Source organism: Protopterus annectens, chromosome 3.part1 (assembly GCF_019279795.1).
Source record: "Protopterus annectens isolate FY-2018-M chromosome 3.part1, PAN1.0, whole genome shotgun sequence".
NCBI classification, from domain to species: domain Eukaryota; kingdom Metazoa; phylum Chordata; order Ceratodontiformes; family Protopteridae; genus Protopterus; species Protopterus annectens.
Window position 1 is genome coordinate 1,821,388,134 of NC_056732.1, and position 14,987 is coordinate 1,821,403,120.

The 14,987-nt window shown below is 42.1% G+C and overlaps 1 protein-coding gene and 1 long non-coding RNA gene across 2 annotated transcripts in view; one reads left to right on the plus strand and one right to left on the minus strand.

The window, feature by feature from the left end:
• Window positions 1-13,887, minus strand: part of LOC122797885 (gastrula zinc finger protein XlCGF57.1-like) — a 163,643-nt gene extending 149,756 nt beyond the window's left edge. Inside the window, exons 1-3 of the mRNA XM_044066404.1 lie at window positions 13,840-13,887; window positions 13,732-13,756; window positions 13,127-13,205 (exon numbers count right to left, since the gene is read on the minus strand). Of these exons, the coding sequence (XP_043922339.1) occupies window positions 13,127-13,205; window positions 13,732-13,756; window positions 13,840-13,887 (152 nt within the window). The remainder of the gene's footprint in view (window positions 1-13,126; window positions 13,206-13,731; window positions 13,757-13,839) is intronic.
• LOC122798702 lies at window positions 10,640-11,285 on the plus strand. Its single transcript, XR_006364298.1, has 3 exons — window positions 10,640-10,710; window positions 10,800-11,082; window positions 11,182-11,285. It is a non-coding gene; the product is annotated as an uncharacterized LOC122798702 (long non-coding RNA).
• Window positions 13,888-14,987: the final 1,100 nt, after the last annotated feature.

Genomic DNA, 14,987 nt, shown 5'->3' on the forward strand with positions numbered 1-14,987 from the left:
TTATTATATCAAACTATTAATATTACTTAATGATTACCGATATGTTAGTCCTTGTCAGTTATGAGTACCCACATTAAACAGAGTGTATACATATATGAATAATTTCCCTCCAGGCAAATTGGGACACAGTCTGAAATGGGAAAGATACATTATGTCTCAGATGCCTTTATTAAAACAAATGGGTTCTAGCCATGTCCACCTGACATGCATCCATCCTTTTGGGCTGCATTGCCTTTGTAAATTAATTATGCAGTCTCACTTATTCGTTTCTCCACTTTGTATCCTCTCTTTCATGTCACCTCTCTGTCTTTTTATAACATTGCTTTGTACCTTGCACTTCTCTTTCATGATGCTTTCTTCCTCCTGATCCTCACCTTATTATCCAATTTGTATTGTTACTTTGTGAGGTACAGTTGTCTTAGGTTTATAGGTTATCTAGGCTATCGTCCCTAGGGCCTATGCATGCGTAGCCACATGCATTACATGGCTATTTCTTACCACAGTCTGTACTTCCCTGGACCCCTGTCTAGCAGGGCAATTATTATGATCCCCAGGATCAATTTCCTATCCCCCATCCAATCATCAACATTCCTTTGAAAGCGTGCCAAAGAGGCACTCTTCTTGACATGTATGACCAGACTATTACAGAGTACTGTTAGTCTGTGGGTCCGGAAAAAATCCCATTCCAGCATGTTTTGTTCATTGTGATGACAAGGTTTAGATCCTGGAGCATGCGTCTGAGGGATTTAGATTTCTTTGTGTAACATGTCCAACAGCTCTGGTTTTGACATGGCCTTGTATGTTAAGCAGAGATCGCCTCTGAGTAGACGATATGCGACACAGTATAGGTGCAGTTTTTTTTAGATGGTCATCATATGGCATCTGCTTTAGGCCTGTGATTCTTTTACTGAGATATTACTGTGCCCTTTCCAGTTGTTGCAGATGTCTTGATAGGTAAATACCAAATGGGGCATTTCCTTCTATAATAAGTCTAATGAGGGATGAGTACAATCACCTTCTTTTTTTAGGATGACAAACCCTTAGTGCTGAGATGTGCTACATAGAAGGATTTCATTACTGTTGTGGTGATGTGTTTATCGAAGGTGAGACCACTATCCACCTGTGTTCCTAAGTTTGATATCTCACTTTTGGCATTTAGTGTACTGCCAGCTATGTGTTAATTCACAGGTACAAGTATTTTGCCCAAAGGGGATAACTATACATTTTTGCATTGAGCTTGAGCCCATGGCTCTCGCACCAAGCATCTGTTTTTGTAAGGCCCTTTTGTACAATATCCAAATCATTTTGGGATTCAATAATAGCTACCGGTTTGCACTCATCTGTCAACTTTGCAAGCTACACTACACTATTGTGGGCCTGTACTGCAGAGAAGTAGATGCCAAACAAGACCGTCCCCAGCAATCAACCCGGAGGTACTCCACTTGTCAGTTGTCTGGAGCTGGATTTGTAGTCGGCTACTTTTACAGTCTGGGTTATGTCAGTTAGCAATTTTGCAACCCATCTATTGATGTAGGGACTAATGGCCAGCTTACTATAGTTATCTATCATTCCAGAGTTGGGTATTGCATGCAATGCCTTGGCTACATCCAGATAGGCTGTGTAAGTTACATGAAAATATTATGTTAAGTTGTCTATCTTGCCTTCATTCTTGCTGGATCGGCTCCGACTCGGCCACTCTAAAAGCTCGAGAGCCAGTTCCACTGGCTCGAGGCTCCCCTATATCCCACAATGCTAGGCGGTAACTCCTCAGATCTCGTTTGCCGCTACAGCGATCGAGGTGCTTTTTCAACCGGCTCGTCAGGTTAGTTGAAATATTTAGTTGTATCACTAGATAGACCCCTTTCAGTTAGTTTTTTCCTCATAGTTTTTAAAGTTAAATAGTTTAAACCCCCTTTTTAGTCGAGTTTCCCCAGTTTTTCTCCTAAATTTCCTATTTTTATTCCCTTGGGCTTTAGGCACAGTCCCTCCCTTCCTTGATAGCTGTAGTGACTGTGTTTTGTAGGGATTTAATTTCTAACCTAATTATTAAAATTTAATTTAAAATCTTAATTTTTACAAGTGTAATCGGTGTGTGTGTGTGTGTGTGTGTGTGTGTGTGTGTGTGTGTGTGTGTGTGTGTGTGTGTGTGTGTGTTTGTGGTTACACTTGGACTTTCTTGGACATGTCCAAAGAATTGAAGGTCTCAGGCTTCAAGAAGTGTGACTCGTGCTGTCAGAAGATGTCTCTGACAGACGGTCACACTTCTTGTGTATACTGCCTGGGGCCTTTGCACCTGCAGGACTCATGTGCTGTTTGCCATGGCTTCAGCCCTAGAGTCCTGCAGGAGTGGAAAAATAAACTTATTTTAAGGGGCTTATTGAAGCCTGAGGTTCCCTTGACTCAATCCTCGGGGAAACCCTCTAAGCCTTCCAGACCTTCAGCTCCAGTCTCTGAGCCGTCTTCTGGGGGTCCTAAGGCTATTAGAACATCGGCTCCGGCCTGAGCCGATGAATCTCAAACACATGCCCCTACTGTTTCCTCGGCTCTGGCCGGAGCTGAGGAAGACATAACTGAGTCTGCTCCGATCAAGTTGTCGGAACCGACATCTAGAAAAAGGTCCCGATCTCCATCTATCGGCTCCGTTCATTCGGCTCCAGCATCACCTTTGCTGTCTGAACGGAGCCATAGATCCCACTCCTCTAGGTCTTCCAGGCTGTCGGACCATGACCTTCACAGAGTAGTGAGTCGACTTCTTAAGTCCGAGGCACTAGCCCAGATGCTTCAAAGTCCGACTCAACAGTCGAGAACTATTCCCATTACTCAAAATGTTCCTCCTCTTCAGTTCCGTCGTCTGCTCCGATGTCTTCCTTGTAGGAATCTCGGTGCTGGACTTCCCTCGTCGGCTCCGAGTGTCGAGTGGCATCGGACCCTTGTCCGACCCCGCTCTCCCTCTCTGTGCTTCGGCGCTGGTCAGTTCGGCTCCAACATCGGCCTCGGAGCCATCACTGTCAGTGCCGGGGGAGGTTTTCAGTTTTTCGGAGCGGAGACCTCCAGCTCTGCCTGACAGGGGTGCCTTCGAGGTCATGAGGAGCATGTTAGAACCAGGTTCAACTCCACAGTTGGCTCCTTCTGCCCCTCCCTCCATGGTGCCTCCGGTGATTTCTACTAACTCTCTCATCCCCGACCGTAGAGAGCCAGCTCCTCAAGTTTCCCCAGTAGGGATCTCCTCCTCTTCTGAGGCCTCTCCTGACCCTGTAGGAGAGCCCCCTAGGAAGAGGCAGTGCAAGAGGAAGCACATTGACTCCCCTGAGTCTGTCACCTCTGACACTGATTTAGAGGATTCTGAAGGTTCCCCTCATTCCGCCTCTGAAGATGTCTCCTTTGCAGACATCCTTGAAATCTTAAAACAGAGGGGGAATTGGCCAGCCCTCAACCCTTCAGAGGATGAATCAGTGTATCTTGAGGCATTTGGCTCTCACCCTTCCACCTCCTGGGTGTCCACTCCCTTTGACCCCCTTATGCAAGTGGTGACTAAGAAGGCTTGGACGGCTCCTGATTCAGTGAAACCCACCCCCAGGAGACCATCAAAATTCATCACTGCCCCCAAGGACAAAGAATTTTTAACCAAAGGCGTCTCTGTTGATGCTATGGTGGTGGCTGCGGCCACCAAGAAGGAGTTAGCTGATCCTTCGGTGCCTGTTCATCCTCCTAACAAGGAGTCTAGGTCGATGGACAGGTACGGGAAGTGGATGTTCTCGTCAGCGACCTTTACTATGAGATCGCTGAATTACCTGTGTCATTTCACTCGTCTTCACAGGGATTTGCTCAAGGAAGTGAGCAAAATGTTAAAGGACCCAACAGCTGCGGGTTTTCAGGATAGAATGAATTCTCAGCTGGCAACCCTTAATTCTATAACTAACTCCTCCATGCGCCTCCTTTCATATGCGGCGGATGGAGCAAGTAGAGCGGCAGGTACAGGTGTAGCCTTGCGTAGGCACGCCTGGATGCGGCTATGTAACTTTGTGGACCCTTTCAAGGCGTCCTTCACTAATTCCCCCTTTGATGGATCATCCCTCTTTGGTCCTCAAGTGAAGGAAACCCTGAGTAGGTGCGAGACTGATGGCAAAACTCTCTCTGTCATCGGAGTCCATTTTTCTACTCCTTCTAGGCCTTACCCCAAAGGCCAGAAGGGGGAAAGATGTGGTTCTGCAAACAATCTCAAGGAGATTTGGCTGACGCCTAGAGTCGATTCCCCTCTAGAGGCAGAGGGGGGAACAATAATGGTAGACACCGTCCTAGAGGCAGAGGGGGCCCGCAGAATCAGGGCAGTCGAGAATCCTTTTCCGACAAGCCCTTTCAGCATCCCTGAGGTGTTGCCCGACTGTCCACCTTCGGAGGCAGTCGGGGGAAGATTATCGCTGTACCCAGAAGCCTGGCTAACCCTAACTCAAGACAAGTGGGTACAGTCTATCATTTCCGAAGGCTACAGAATCCATTTCCTTTTCATTCCGAAGCAATCCAAAAAATCCCTTCCAGACGTTCCACCCAGTCAAAGGGAGCAAGCAGCATTAGAAATTTCAAAGCTTCTTGCAAAAAGAGCCATTCAACCAGTTCCAGCAGACCAAACAGGATCCGGAATCTACTCCAAATTCTTTTTGGTTCCAAAGAAAACAGGGGACTGGAGACCCATTTTGGATCTCAGCAACTTGAACAAGTTTGTCAAGAAAACAAATTCCCGGATGGTCACGCTGCAGTCCATTCTACCCCTTTTGGGGTGGGACAACTGGATGTGCTCGATAGATCTCCAGGACACGTACTATCACATCAGAATGAGTCGACGCTCCAGGAGGTTTCTCCCCTTCAGGCTGGGAACCAGTCATTTCCAATTCAGAGCCCTGCCCTTTGGTCTCACTACAGCCCCCCGAGTGTTTACCAAATGCATGGCAGTGGTAGCCTCTCATCTGAGACGACAAGGATTCCAGGTGTTTCCTTATTTAGACTACTGGCTCCTTACAGCCCCCACCCAGCATCTTTTACTTCTTGCCAGAGACTACACCTTTCACACATGTCAGGCACTAGGCATTTCCATAAATTACAAAAAGTCTGTCTTGTCGCCTTGTCGTGTTATTACCTTTATAGGTGCAAATCTAGACACAGTCAACATGTCAGCCAGACTCACAGAGCAGAGAATAGCAGACATACACAGACAGGTCTCTCTTGTCTTGCAGAGCAACAAAGTCAAAGCCAGATTGATCCTGAAAGTCTTGGGGATTATGGCAGCTGCCATCCCTCTTCTACCATTAGCTCGCTTCCATATGAGAATTTTACAATGGATGCTCTTCACACAATGGTCTTTCCAACGACTTCCAATGTCCCATCCTATTCGGATAACTCAATTGTACAAGAATCATCTCTCTTGGTGGATCACATCTCCCCAGCTTCTCCTAGGGAGACCTTTCGTCCCTTCCCCTCCGGTTGCTACAGTGACAATGGACACCTCCCTGATCGGGTGGGGGGGCATTACCAGGGCAGGACAGTCCAGGGCATGTGGCAACAGTTCGAGTACATATCTTTGATGCTTCTCTTTTTGCATTGGTTACTTTTTCTTTCTCCTTTGCATAAATATTACACCATAGAACATCTCTTTCTTTTCTTTTACATGCTCATATGTCTTCCTCAGATGATTCCCGATGTTCCAGTTTCTCCCTACTTTGGGCACTTACTCCATCCTGCTGTGATGTTACCTCTGTTATGCCTTCTACACCTTAAGCTTCTCTTTGTAGTTACTCAGTTGAGTGCCTGGTGGAAAGTCTCCATTACACTAATTACAGTAAAGCTAGAATTCCTATAGAAGTACAAGCACAAATGCATATCACGTAATACAAAGTGTCAGCAATACTGCCCATAGTGGAAAAAATCATGCATTTTCTTTTATACCAATTCACACAGTTAAAGCCAAAGTAAAAAGCTATGTACTATATTTACATAGTGTGATAGATTGTATGGTAATTAGCTTAGCAAGGTTAAGCTATAGGATGCTTATGAACTCAGGAGGATAGCCTCCCCGGGGCCTTTGATTACAGACTCCCAGATAGGGATAATCCAGTTACATATTCCATGAGGAGAGGTTGGTGAAAAGCTGAGTTTTTCACTTGTTAGTGCTTCACATTGTCCTTAGCGTGGAAGTCAGACAGTGCCATTTATTACCTAAGGAGAGGAGGATTGGTCTAGCAGGACATTCCAATTTGTGAATAACTTACATGTGAACGTCAAAAACTTTCCATTGGGGTGTAAGGTGGACAGATGTTATTTAGAGCGGGCCATTTATTTCTATTTAATATTAGTCTATGTACTATACTGAGCTGTAGGCAGTCCATGCATTTATTTGTGATTTGTAACCAGTGGAGACATTGTAGGTTAACACACTCGTCAATCTATGTTTGGGCAGTTAAGATCAACTTGAATCAAGTGTAAAGGGTTTCATCTTGACACATTCAAACAGGTTAATATGCATAGTGGGCATCTTCATTCACATTAATGCACCAGTAGCCAGATACAACTTACAAATGGGTCTTGCTAGTTATTAACTGCACCGACAGTTTCTCTGGTTCTTAGCCATCTACGATTTGAATAGGTGTCTGGTCATTTGTTAACTGCACCTGCAGTGTCTCCTGTTCTTACTGTTTACTGGCCTGGACGTGGTGTATGTCTTTAATGTCTACTTCAACTACGCCTCCTTTGGCTTTACAGCAGACACTGTTTGGAGTCGTCAATGTATGATGGCGTGAGTAACTCGGTCAGGCTGGTGTGCTCTCCACAGCTTACAACCAGTTCTAAGTAGGCACTCTATGGATGAGGCCGTAGACTTTGGCAGAAGCATGAAATCCAGGTCAGACAGATGCAGGTCATCTTTGACAATGTGTTGTTGTCGGTCGATAATATATTCACACACTGTCATGTACTAGATCACCCTTCAACCACAAAAGTCGATCCTGTTCTGTTTGTATTGCTTCATCACTCTGGGTGATGGTAGAATGCAGCTTAAGGCTAGGTACATACCTCCCTAGGATAGATAATCAGCAAGCTCACTCACGTTTCTCTTCGTATAGTCCTGAGAGGTACCTTTCAAGTCATTAACTCCAGCATGCACTATGACTGTCAGAACATTACATGTTCTTGAGAGACTTCAGAGCATGTGTGATATGGTGGATTCTGGCACTGGACATACTACTAACTGTCACTTTCTCACTTCTAACTTTCAATTCTCAATTATATGGAAAGAGCTAACTATCCTAAGATCTGAACGTGACTACTGTGGAGAATAATACGGCCACTTCAGTCAGTATACCATGTTGCACCATTGCACATATCCCTGAAATGTAATTTTCTTTGCTTGTCTTTTAAATGTTGGACCGCTCAAGCATGTCTACTCACAAAGGATAACTGTGACATGTTGTGCATACAAGTGCATGCAGATCATAGTGTATGTGACACTTAACTTGTGTCCCATGCATTTTTATTTGTTCATGTTAAATGTCCTCTATGATTTTTTTCTCAGCAGCCACTGTTATCATCTCTAGGCGATAATTACGAGAATGTGGTTGGCACCACTGTCATTTTCTGCATCTTTGTCTTCAGGAGCCATGGATTACTTGATTTGGTCTGCTCTACTCACATCATTTAACTTTGTATCTTTTTGCTTTGTGTGCTTAATGATCATACAGGTACTTATTTAATCTGAATCCAGTCTCCTACTTTGGAACCATTTATTTGACTACGAGGCTGTTTATTGTACCACACTGTTGACTGTTCAGCTGCCAAAGAGATCTATTTGCATTGCACAGCACTTGTTCTCCTACATTACAACTGTTCATAGCAATTCCATGCCCATATGCCAACCTTAATGGTCATGTCTCCAACATCTGAATGAATATGTTTCCGGTATTGTTTTTCTTATGATGCAGTATCCTAATCAATATTCATTTCCTAGGATACATAAGCACACGCACTACATTTTTTTGCAGTATGTAATCAATAATCATTTCCTAGGATACATAAGCACACACTACATTTTTTTTCAATTGCAGGTAATAACAGGTCAGTACCTGCACTTGCCAATTTACCACATATCTAAAGAAGTCCGGTACATAACCATGGACCTACCTTTGTCTGCTTCTGCTGGCAAAAGGTAGATGCCCAATTTACCATCTCATTATCATTATATACTTGCTCGTTATTCACGTACAACTCTTTCACATCTCATTATGTATGTGGTTGACTAGGGGTACAGCAAAGTAACGTACATCCCTGACATCACAAACCCTATGTGCCTGCTTATGCCTTTGCTTAGCATTGTCATCTGCACATCCCATTACTTTTCCGCGCTATTTCGATGAATATATACACAATGTATTGCGCACAGTACTGACGGATTATTATACGTTCAAACATACATAACCTGTGTGTGGTGATGCATATGACACAGTCAACACTGATCTGCTAACATGTGTAGTTACCTGCTGAATAATATAGTGCTCAATATACAGTTGAGTATATGAATTTCATCATGCCATTAGAATTGGCATACTGTCCGTCAGAGTGTATCTTGAAAAAAGCACGGCTGTTTTCAATGCACAGTGCAGTACATGTAATTGTGTATGTTTGTGAGAATTTTAATTTTTCATTCTTTTGCTATATAGCTGACTTCGGAAAACCATCTGTCCCATGTATTAATGTCCATTACATGTTAATCACATATGTCATGTTTGTCAGCAACTGTTTACCACACGTGGCCGATGCCTAATCTTCTTCGACCATTTGACTTTTGTTCAGGTGCTCTGCTGTCAGCATGATTGTATCTTTGCTGTTTCAACATCATCAGTTACAATACACTTACATTGATGTATAATGTACTATTCCTGTACGGTTTGTATAACTGGTAGGTACATCATGTCAACTCTGTCCAACAATGGCGGCACAACCAACGGGAACAAAAAGTCAGTAACACTCTCTGCTCATAAACGCCTGAAGAAAGCACTGGATGCTAAACGTGGACGCACATGGATTGCCATTGGTAGTGAATTTGATCGCTGGATGGCTGTCAAGCATCATCTTCAAGTAAAATCGCATCAGGAAGTGGCACATTTCCTGCTTAACTTGTAAGTCTGTTTGTATGCTTAACCATCTGCATTTATCTTATTATATGCATCATAGTGTTGTGTTACAATACTCCTTAGTGTGTTTGCATTCATAGTTATCACACACATTTGTTCACAGGACAGTCAGTGATTATAATAGGGCTGTAATGTGTGTTACAACCATAAACTACCAAAAGGCATGCTGTATGAGCTGTCTAGTCAACATCGCCTTAGTGTGTGTAACCACGTAATGTATTGTGTTTGTGTAGCGTGATACATTGATGAGTACAGTTTTGCTTTTAAATGGAATCTTGCTAGTTATCTACACAGCTCCAACATGGGTGTATCAATTGGACCTCTAGCTGAAATATACATAGAGTGCCTACTCAGAGGCACAAACTATGCGGCAGCAGATGCACTGGCTTTCTTGTCCGGTAGAATCTGTAGACTGTGGCCTAAGAGTACTATTAAAAAACTAACATTTAATCTCAATTAGATAGAAGTGATATGAAGTGCAGTCAGACAATGTAATAATACAAGTGTATGCACCTGATTGCAGGTACGACAATCAAAGTAACCAGTCATGCATGGATGCAGTGCCGTCAGCATTGCCCCAACTTCAGTCCACTCCAATGTCCATTAGAGCAAATACATCTAGTACTCTCTCAGCTCCAAGCCTATTTTCGGGGAGTTTCAGGTAAAATTGCACCACCAACCGTGACAAGTCCAGTACTTTGCACAGTTATCATATCTCACATGTGTGAATGGAACACACTCTGCTTGATTCTAAATGTACATGCTGATTCTTACAATCTTTTTGTTTTTCAGACACATGAGACAAGATGATGATGACTGCATGTCAGATGTTTTCCCTCTCGAAGACATTAGAGGCAACAATCACGTGCTACATCACGACTTGTCATACATAACATCGGGCACCCCTCCACAAGGAAGCACAAGAGAAAGGTAATTCACACTTTCTACATTGTGAATGGTGGATTGTAATTGCATTCTACACCTTTACACCATTATTTATGTTCACCTATTCCAGCATGCAAGAATTCACAATTTGTCGACCTATGCAGCAAAAGAGCAATCCGGCATGTATCAGATCATCCTCCGTTGACCATTCTCTCAACAGGTTTTAGCTTTAATCAGTGTGCCTCATTTACAGATGCATCGCTCTTGCTTTGCATATACCTAATTCTGTTGTTTTTGGTCTCTCCCCTTCTGTTATCTTGCTTTTATGCACTGTGTGCTGGCATAAATTTTGAGCAGCTCTGCAGGCCTTTGTGAGGAGCCAGAACACAGAATGCAAGACAGTGAGTTTCCGACTGTTTTGTACAACACAGCAAAACAGTCATTAGAAGCAGACAGGTCAGCCGCTGAGGATACATTAACAAGAAATGAGGAACTTAGTGCAGAATCACTTTCCACGGAATCTGTTGTACTGGTGTACAAGAGTAAACTCATACAACTGGCACAGAAATGCATGATACCACATTGTGATATATGTAGAGAAGGTGTGTCAGTAACAAACACAGTCAAAGGATCATGCATCAAGCTATCATGGGTAGGTATTATTGGGCTACCATACAAGCCATACTCATTTGTAATAATACTTGGCATGCATAGTTGGTAACAACACTGTCTTTCTTGTAGGTGTGTTGCAATGGTCATATTGCTTACCAGTGGTCAAGTCAACATACAGTTAGGAAGGGTTTACATCTTGGTGATGTTATGATAGCAGCGGCAATCTTCCTGACTGGAAACAACTATGCTAAGATAGCATTGCTAGCAAAGTGTCTTGGCTTAGCATTTATCCACCAAGCCAGTTATTACCGGTTACAGAGAAGATACATAGTCCCAGTCGTTACTGACTACTGGAATGAGATGGTGAGGAATATGTTGTCCACTCGTAAACACATTAATGTGACAATCCTGGGTTAGTCCTTACATTTATTATTAAGGTAAAGTTTATGCAAACCATTGCCATTATCCATGTCTGTTTGGGACTTAAACCAGCTCTTGTTCATATTTGTAGGTGATGGTCGTATGGATAGTCCCGGACACTCTGCACAGTATTGCACTTACACATGCATGGATGAGCAAACCAAAGAGATTTTGCTCATACAAGTGGTTGACAAAAAAGAAACAGAATTGAGTTCTCCACGAATGGAGAAATTGGCCTTTGAGAGGTGCATAAAAACTCTTCAAGATGCACAACTCAAGATAGATGAGCTGGTGACTGATGCACATCCACAAATTGCTAAACTAATGAGTAAGTCTTGTCTGTCTGCACTGTCATACTTGCATTCAACCTTGCGGGCTTAAGGTCTGATGATATGTTTTCCTTTTACAGGGTCTAGGTATGCATCAATCAAGCACTCCTTCGATATGTGGCATGGGGCCAAAAATCTTGCTAAACGAATTAACAAGGTAACACTAGAGAAAATTTCCTCCGGTACTCTATTACATTCACATTTTCCAGAATGACTAACAATGTTTTTGGATACTAGGTCATGACAGTAAAGAATGCAGTACTTGTGAATTGTTCAGATTCTTTTAGAAATACTTTCGATTTCTTCATCACCATGGTATGACCACACAGACAGTAGTTACTCTACTGCATTTTTGTGACATTCATGGGAACATGTCTTCTTTTAGTGTCCCATTATGTACAGCACTATATACATTAATGTCTTCTGAAAATGGAAGCATAGTATTCCAAAACCACACTTTACTAAAATAGTAACTGCACTAACTTCCATTACTCAGTTTTTAATCAAAACATCACATTTGTGACTACACCGTAGGGTGTATTTGGCTATACTACCACACAGAGTATTAATTGTGTGCATTTATGTTTCAGTTGAACAAAAAACATTCCTGACATAGGCAACTCCGGGAAATTGATACCCTATTTTTAGCTCCGTGGAGGTTACATATCATGAGAAGTATATCCGATACTGTAACAATTTATATTGTGTCATCATTACCTGCTGTGGTGCAAAGCCACTACAAGGTAGAGACTATAGCCACTGTGCTCCCCATCGATTGTATGTCATGAAGTAACACTAAAGGGTGGAGTATTCAAAAATGAACCATGCATTTGGCCCTTCTGTCCAAGCATACCGATTCAGTGTTTCCAAATATTTGTATTCCTACACTGTCGTAGTAGTTTTAATCATGAACACGTCTTGCCTGCATTGTAACTGTCATCCACTGTCATTTAGCATTGTGCTAAGAGAAGTGTCAATTTATACAGGTTGCTTAACCTTCCTATTGAAAAGTGTCTACTGCATGATCTATCTAAACTAGTTTTTTTGCAAATGTACTGAATAGCAATACAGTGATAACAAAGGTCTATGCAGTAACCAGTACTACATTTTATACATTCTTCACACTATTCTGAAATCCAGTGCTAGGAATAATACACTTAGCATCACGTTGTGTAATGGTTAATACGATAATAACTGTCAAGTGTAAATGCATCAGTTTACTGAAATACACATTTACCTAATTGTCTATCGGTTTGTTTTTTTGTATTACACAACAGGCTGGACTGCAGCGTGGCTGCAGAATTCTGTGTCAGTGGACCAGGCAAATTGTCAATCACTTCTGGTATTGCTGTCAGCACTCCGAGAGTACAGAAGAATTCATGGTATGTAAATGCATCGCATTAATCGTACAGTTGATTTATATGAAGCAGTAGAAGTTGCAACATGAATTTTATTTCTCTTATCTATTTTTTACCCATAGATCCATTGGGGTGGTATTTTATACCATGTGGTAAACCAGCATGAGTGGGGTAGTGGGATACATGATAACTATGAACCGGTTGGACAATGTCAGCATGAGTCTCTTGGGGTGGAGCATGCGCCATGGCTAGAGCCTGACAGCCCAGCACATGAAAAGTTAAGGCAGATTGTTCTAGACCCCAGATTTGTGGAGAAAACAAGACATTACGTCAGCTACAGGTAAAGTACTTGTACTTTGTGGTTCCCTTTATCAACATTGATGTGCATGTGGACATGAATACTCTGACTTGTGATTTTTCTTGTCTCACTGTGTAGAACTACAGCAGAATTAGAACAGTTCCACCAGGTCATATTAAAGTATGCTTCAAAACGGCAATCCTACACTTTCCCTGCATTTTGGGCTCGGAATTTTCTTGCTGCGATAGACCACAACAGCCACAGAGGTTGTCCATATGCGTGTAACAAGGAAGGCAGATATGTGTAAGAAAATTCAATTATTCACATATCGGTTCAACAGGCAAAGCAATATATAGTTTCATTACTTCTAATTGTGTTATCAACTGTAGACCTCAGTTATGGCATCTGACACGCATGGGTATAAGGATGAAATGCACACAAGTAGGAAACTCCGTCAATTTTGAACTCATTTCATATTTTATACTTTTCAGCTAACAACGGATGCAATTCATATTCAGTTGCAGCAGTCTGTATTTCAACTGCACATACCTGTAAACACATGGACATATAAAAACACACGTGTTACATGTACGACCAATGTTAGCGTAATGCAAACAGATACATCAAGTTAGTGACTCATGCAGTAGCACCACCACCATTGATCGAAATATGTCCAATATTCTGTTAATGACCGGTAATACTCACATTTGGTCATTTTACCTGAAGTCAGATATATCTAGTCAAGCAGCTTTTGGTGGACCTACATGATTGGCTGCAAAACTGTACTCAGTGTCAGTAATTATGACAACCATGGCTTACACATTGTATTTTTTCAGCTGTACACATGCTATGCAAAGCATTAAACTCTAAATAAAGGCTGTTACTTGACTTTCATTGTATCATGAAGTGTTATCCACTTTATATTTAGGTATCGTAGAAAATTTAACAAGAAAAGCGGACGTTGGACAGTGGTGCGCATGAAACAAAGTAAAGATTACAATTACCTCATACCAATAAAGGAAAAAATTTTGCAACGTAGACTGGCAGACCACACTAAACTTCATGAACGAGCCACACTGTCTTATGATGATCCACGCAACATACAGCCCACAATTGCCCCTTATCAACCACCAGACACAAGACAGTTGGTCGAGGAACACTTATCAAGATTTCAGCAGCATTCAGACAATTTGTAGTAGACTTTGGCTTCATTTGAGATGGAAAGATAACAGACATCAAACTTCGTAGTTATGCGTCAAAAGGATAGAGCAGTCATGGAATTGTCATCATTCTGAAGTTACGTAATTGCTTCTTGTTGCAAATATTAATATTGCCTTGCAATGACTACAATTGTTATTGAATGTCTCGTTGGTCTAATAGTTTCTGATCCACAGTTGTTCAGTGCTACTTTTTATGTCTGTCTTTATAACCTTTGTATTTTTGTCTTTTTTTACAGAAGACTACAGCTCCGTGAACTCTGCCCCAAACAGTCAAACTATGTTGGCAGTTTCCCCGTATTCACCCAAATGGCCCTTAATTTCACTCACACTATCCACGTTGGCCTATTGCGGTGCAGTTGAGAATAATTGTTATAACTTTCTAGTAAAGTGAAAAAACATTTAATGTGCATTTCTAATCTGTGTCAGTGCAAATAAGTTGTTGAGCATCTCTACTGTGTGGTTAATTAATAGTCTGTACTATGTGTTCTCCACCTTTCAGAATGACAATATTCACATCTTTTAGTGTCCCACTAAAGGTATTTGAATTGAAGTTGTTCACACAAATTGTGCACTAGTAGGCCATAGTAGGGAACCAGTGTTAAAAATATGGCATCCCTTGATTTTGCAGGTGCAATTCCAGTTCATAAGTAATCCCTTGTGTATCGCAGGTTGAGACACGCCGAGTGTTGTGT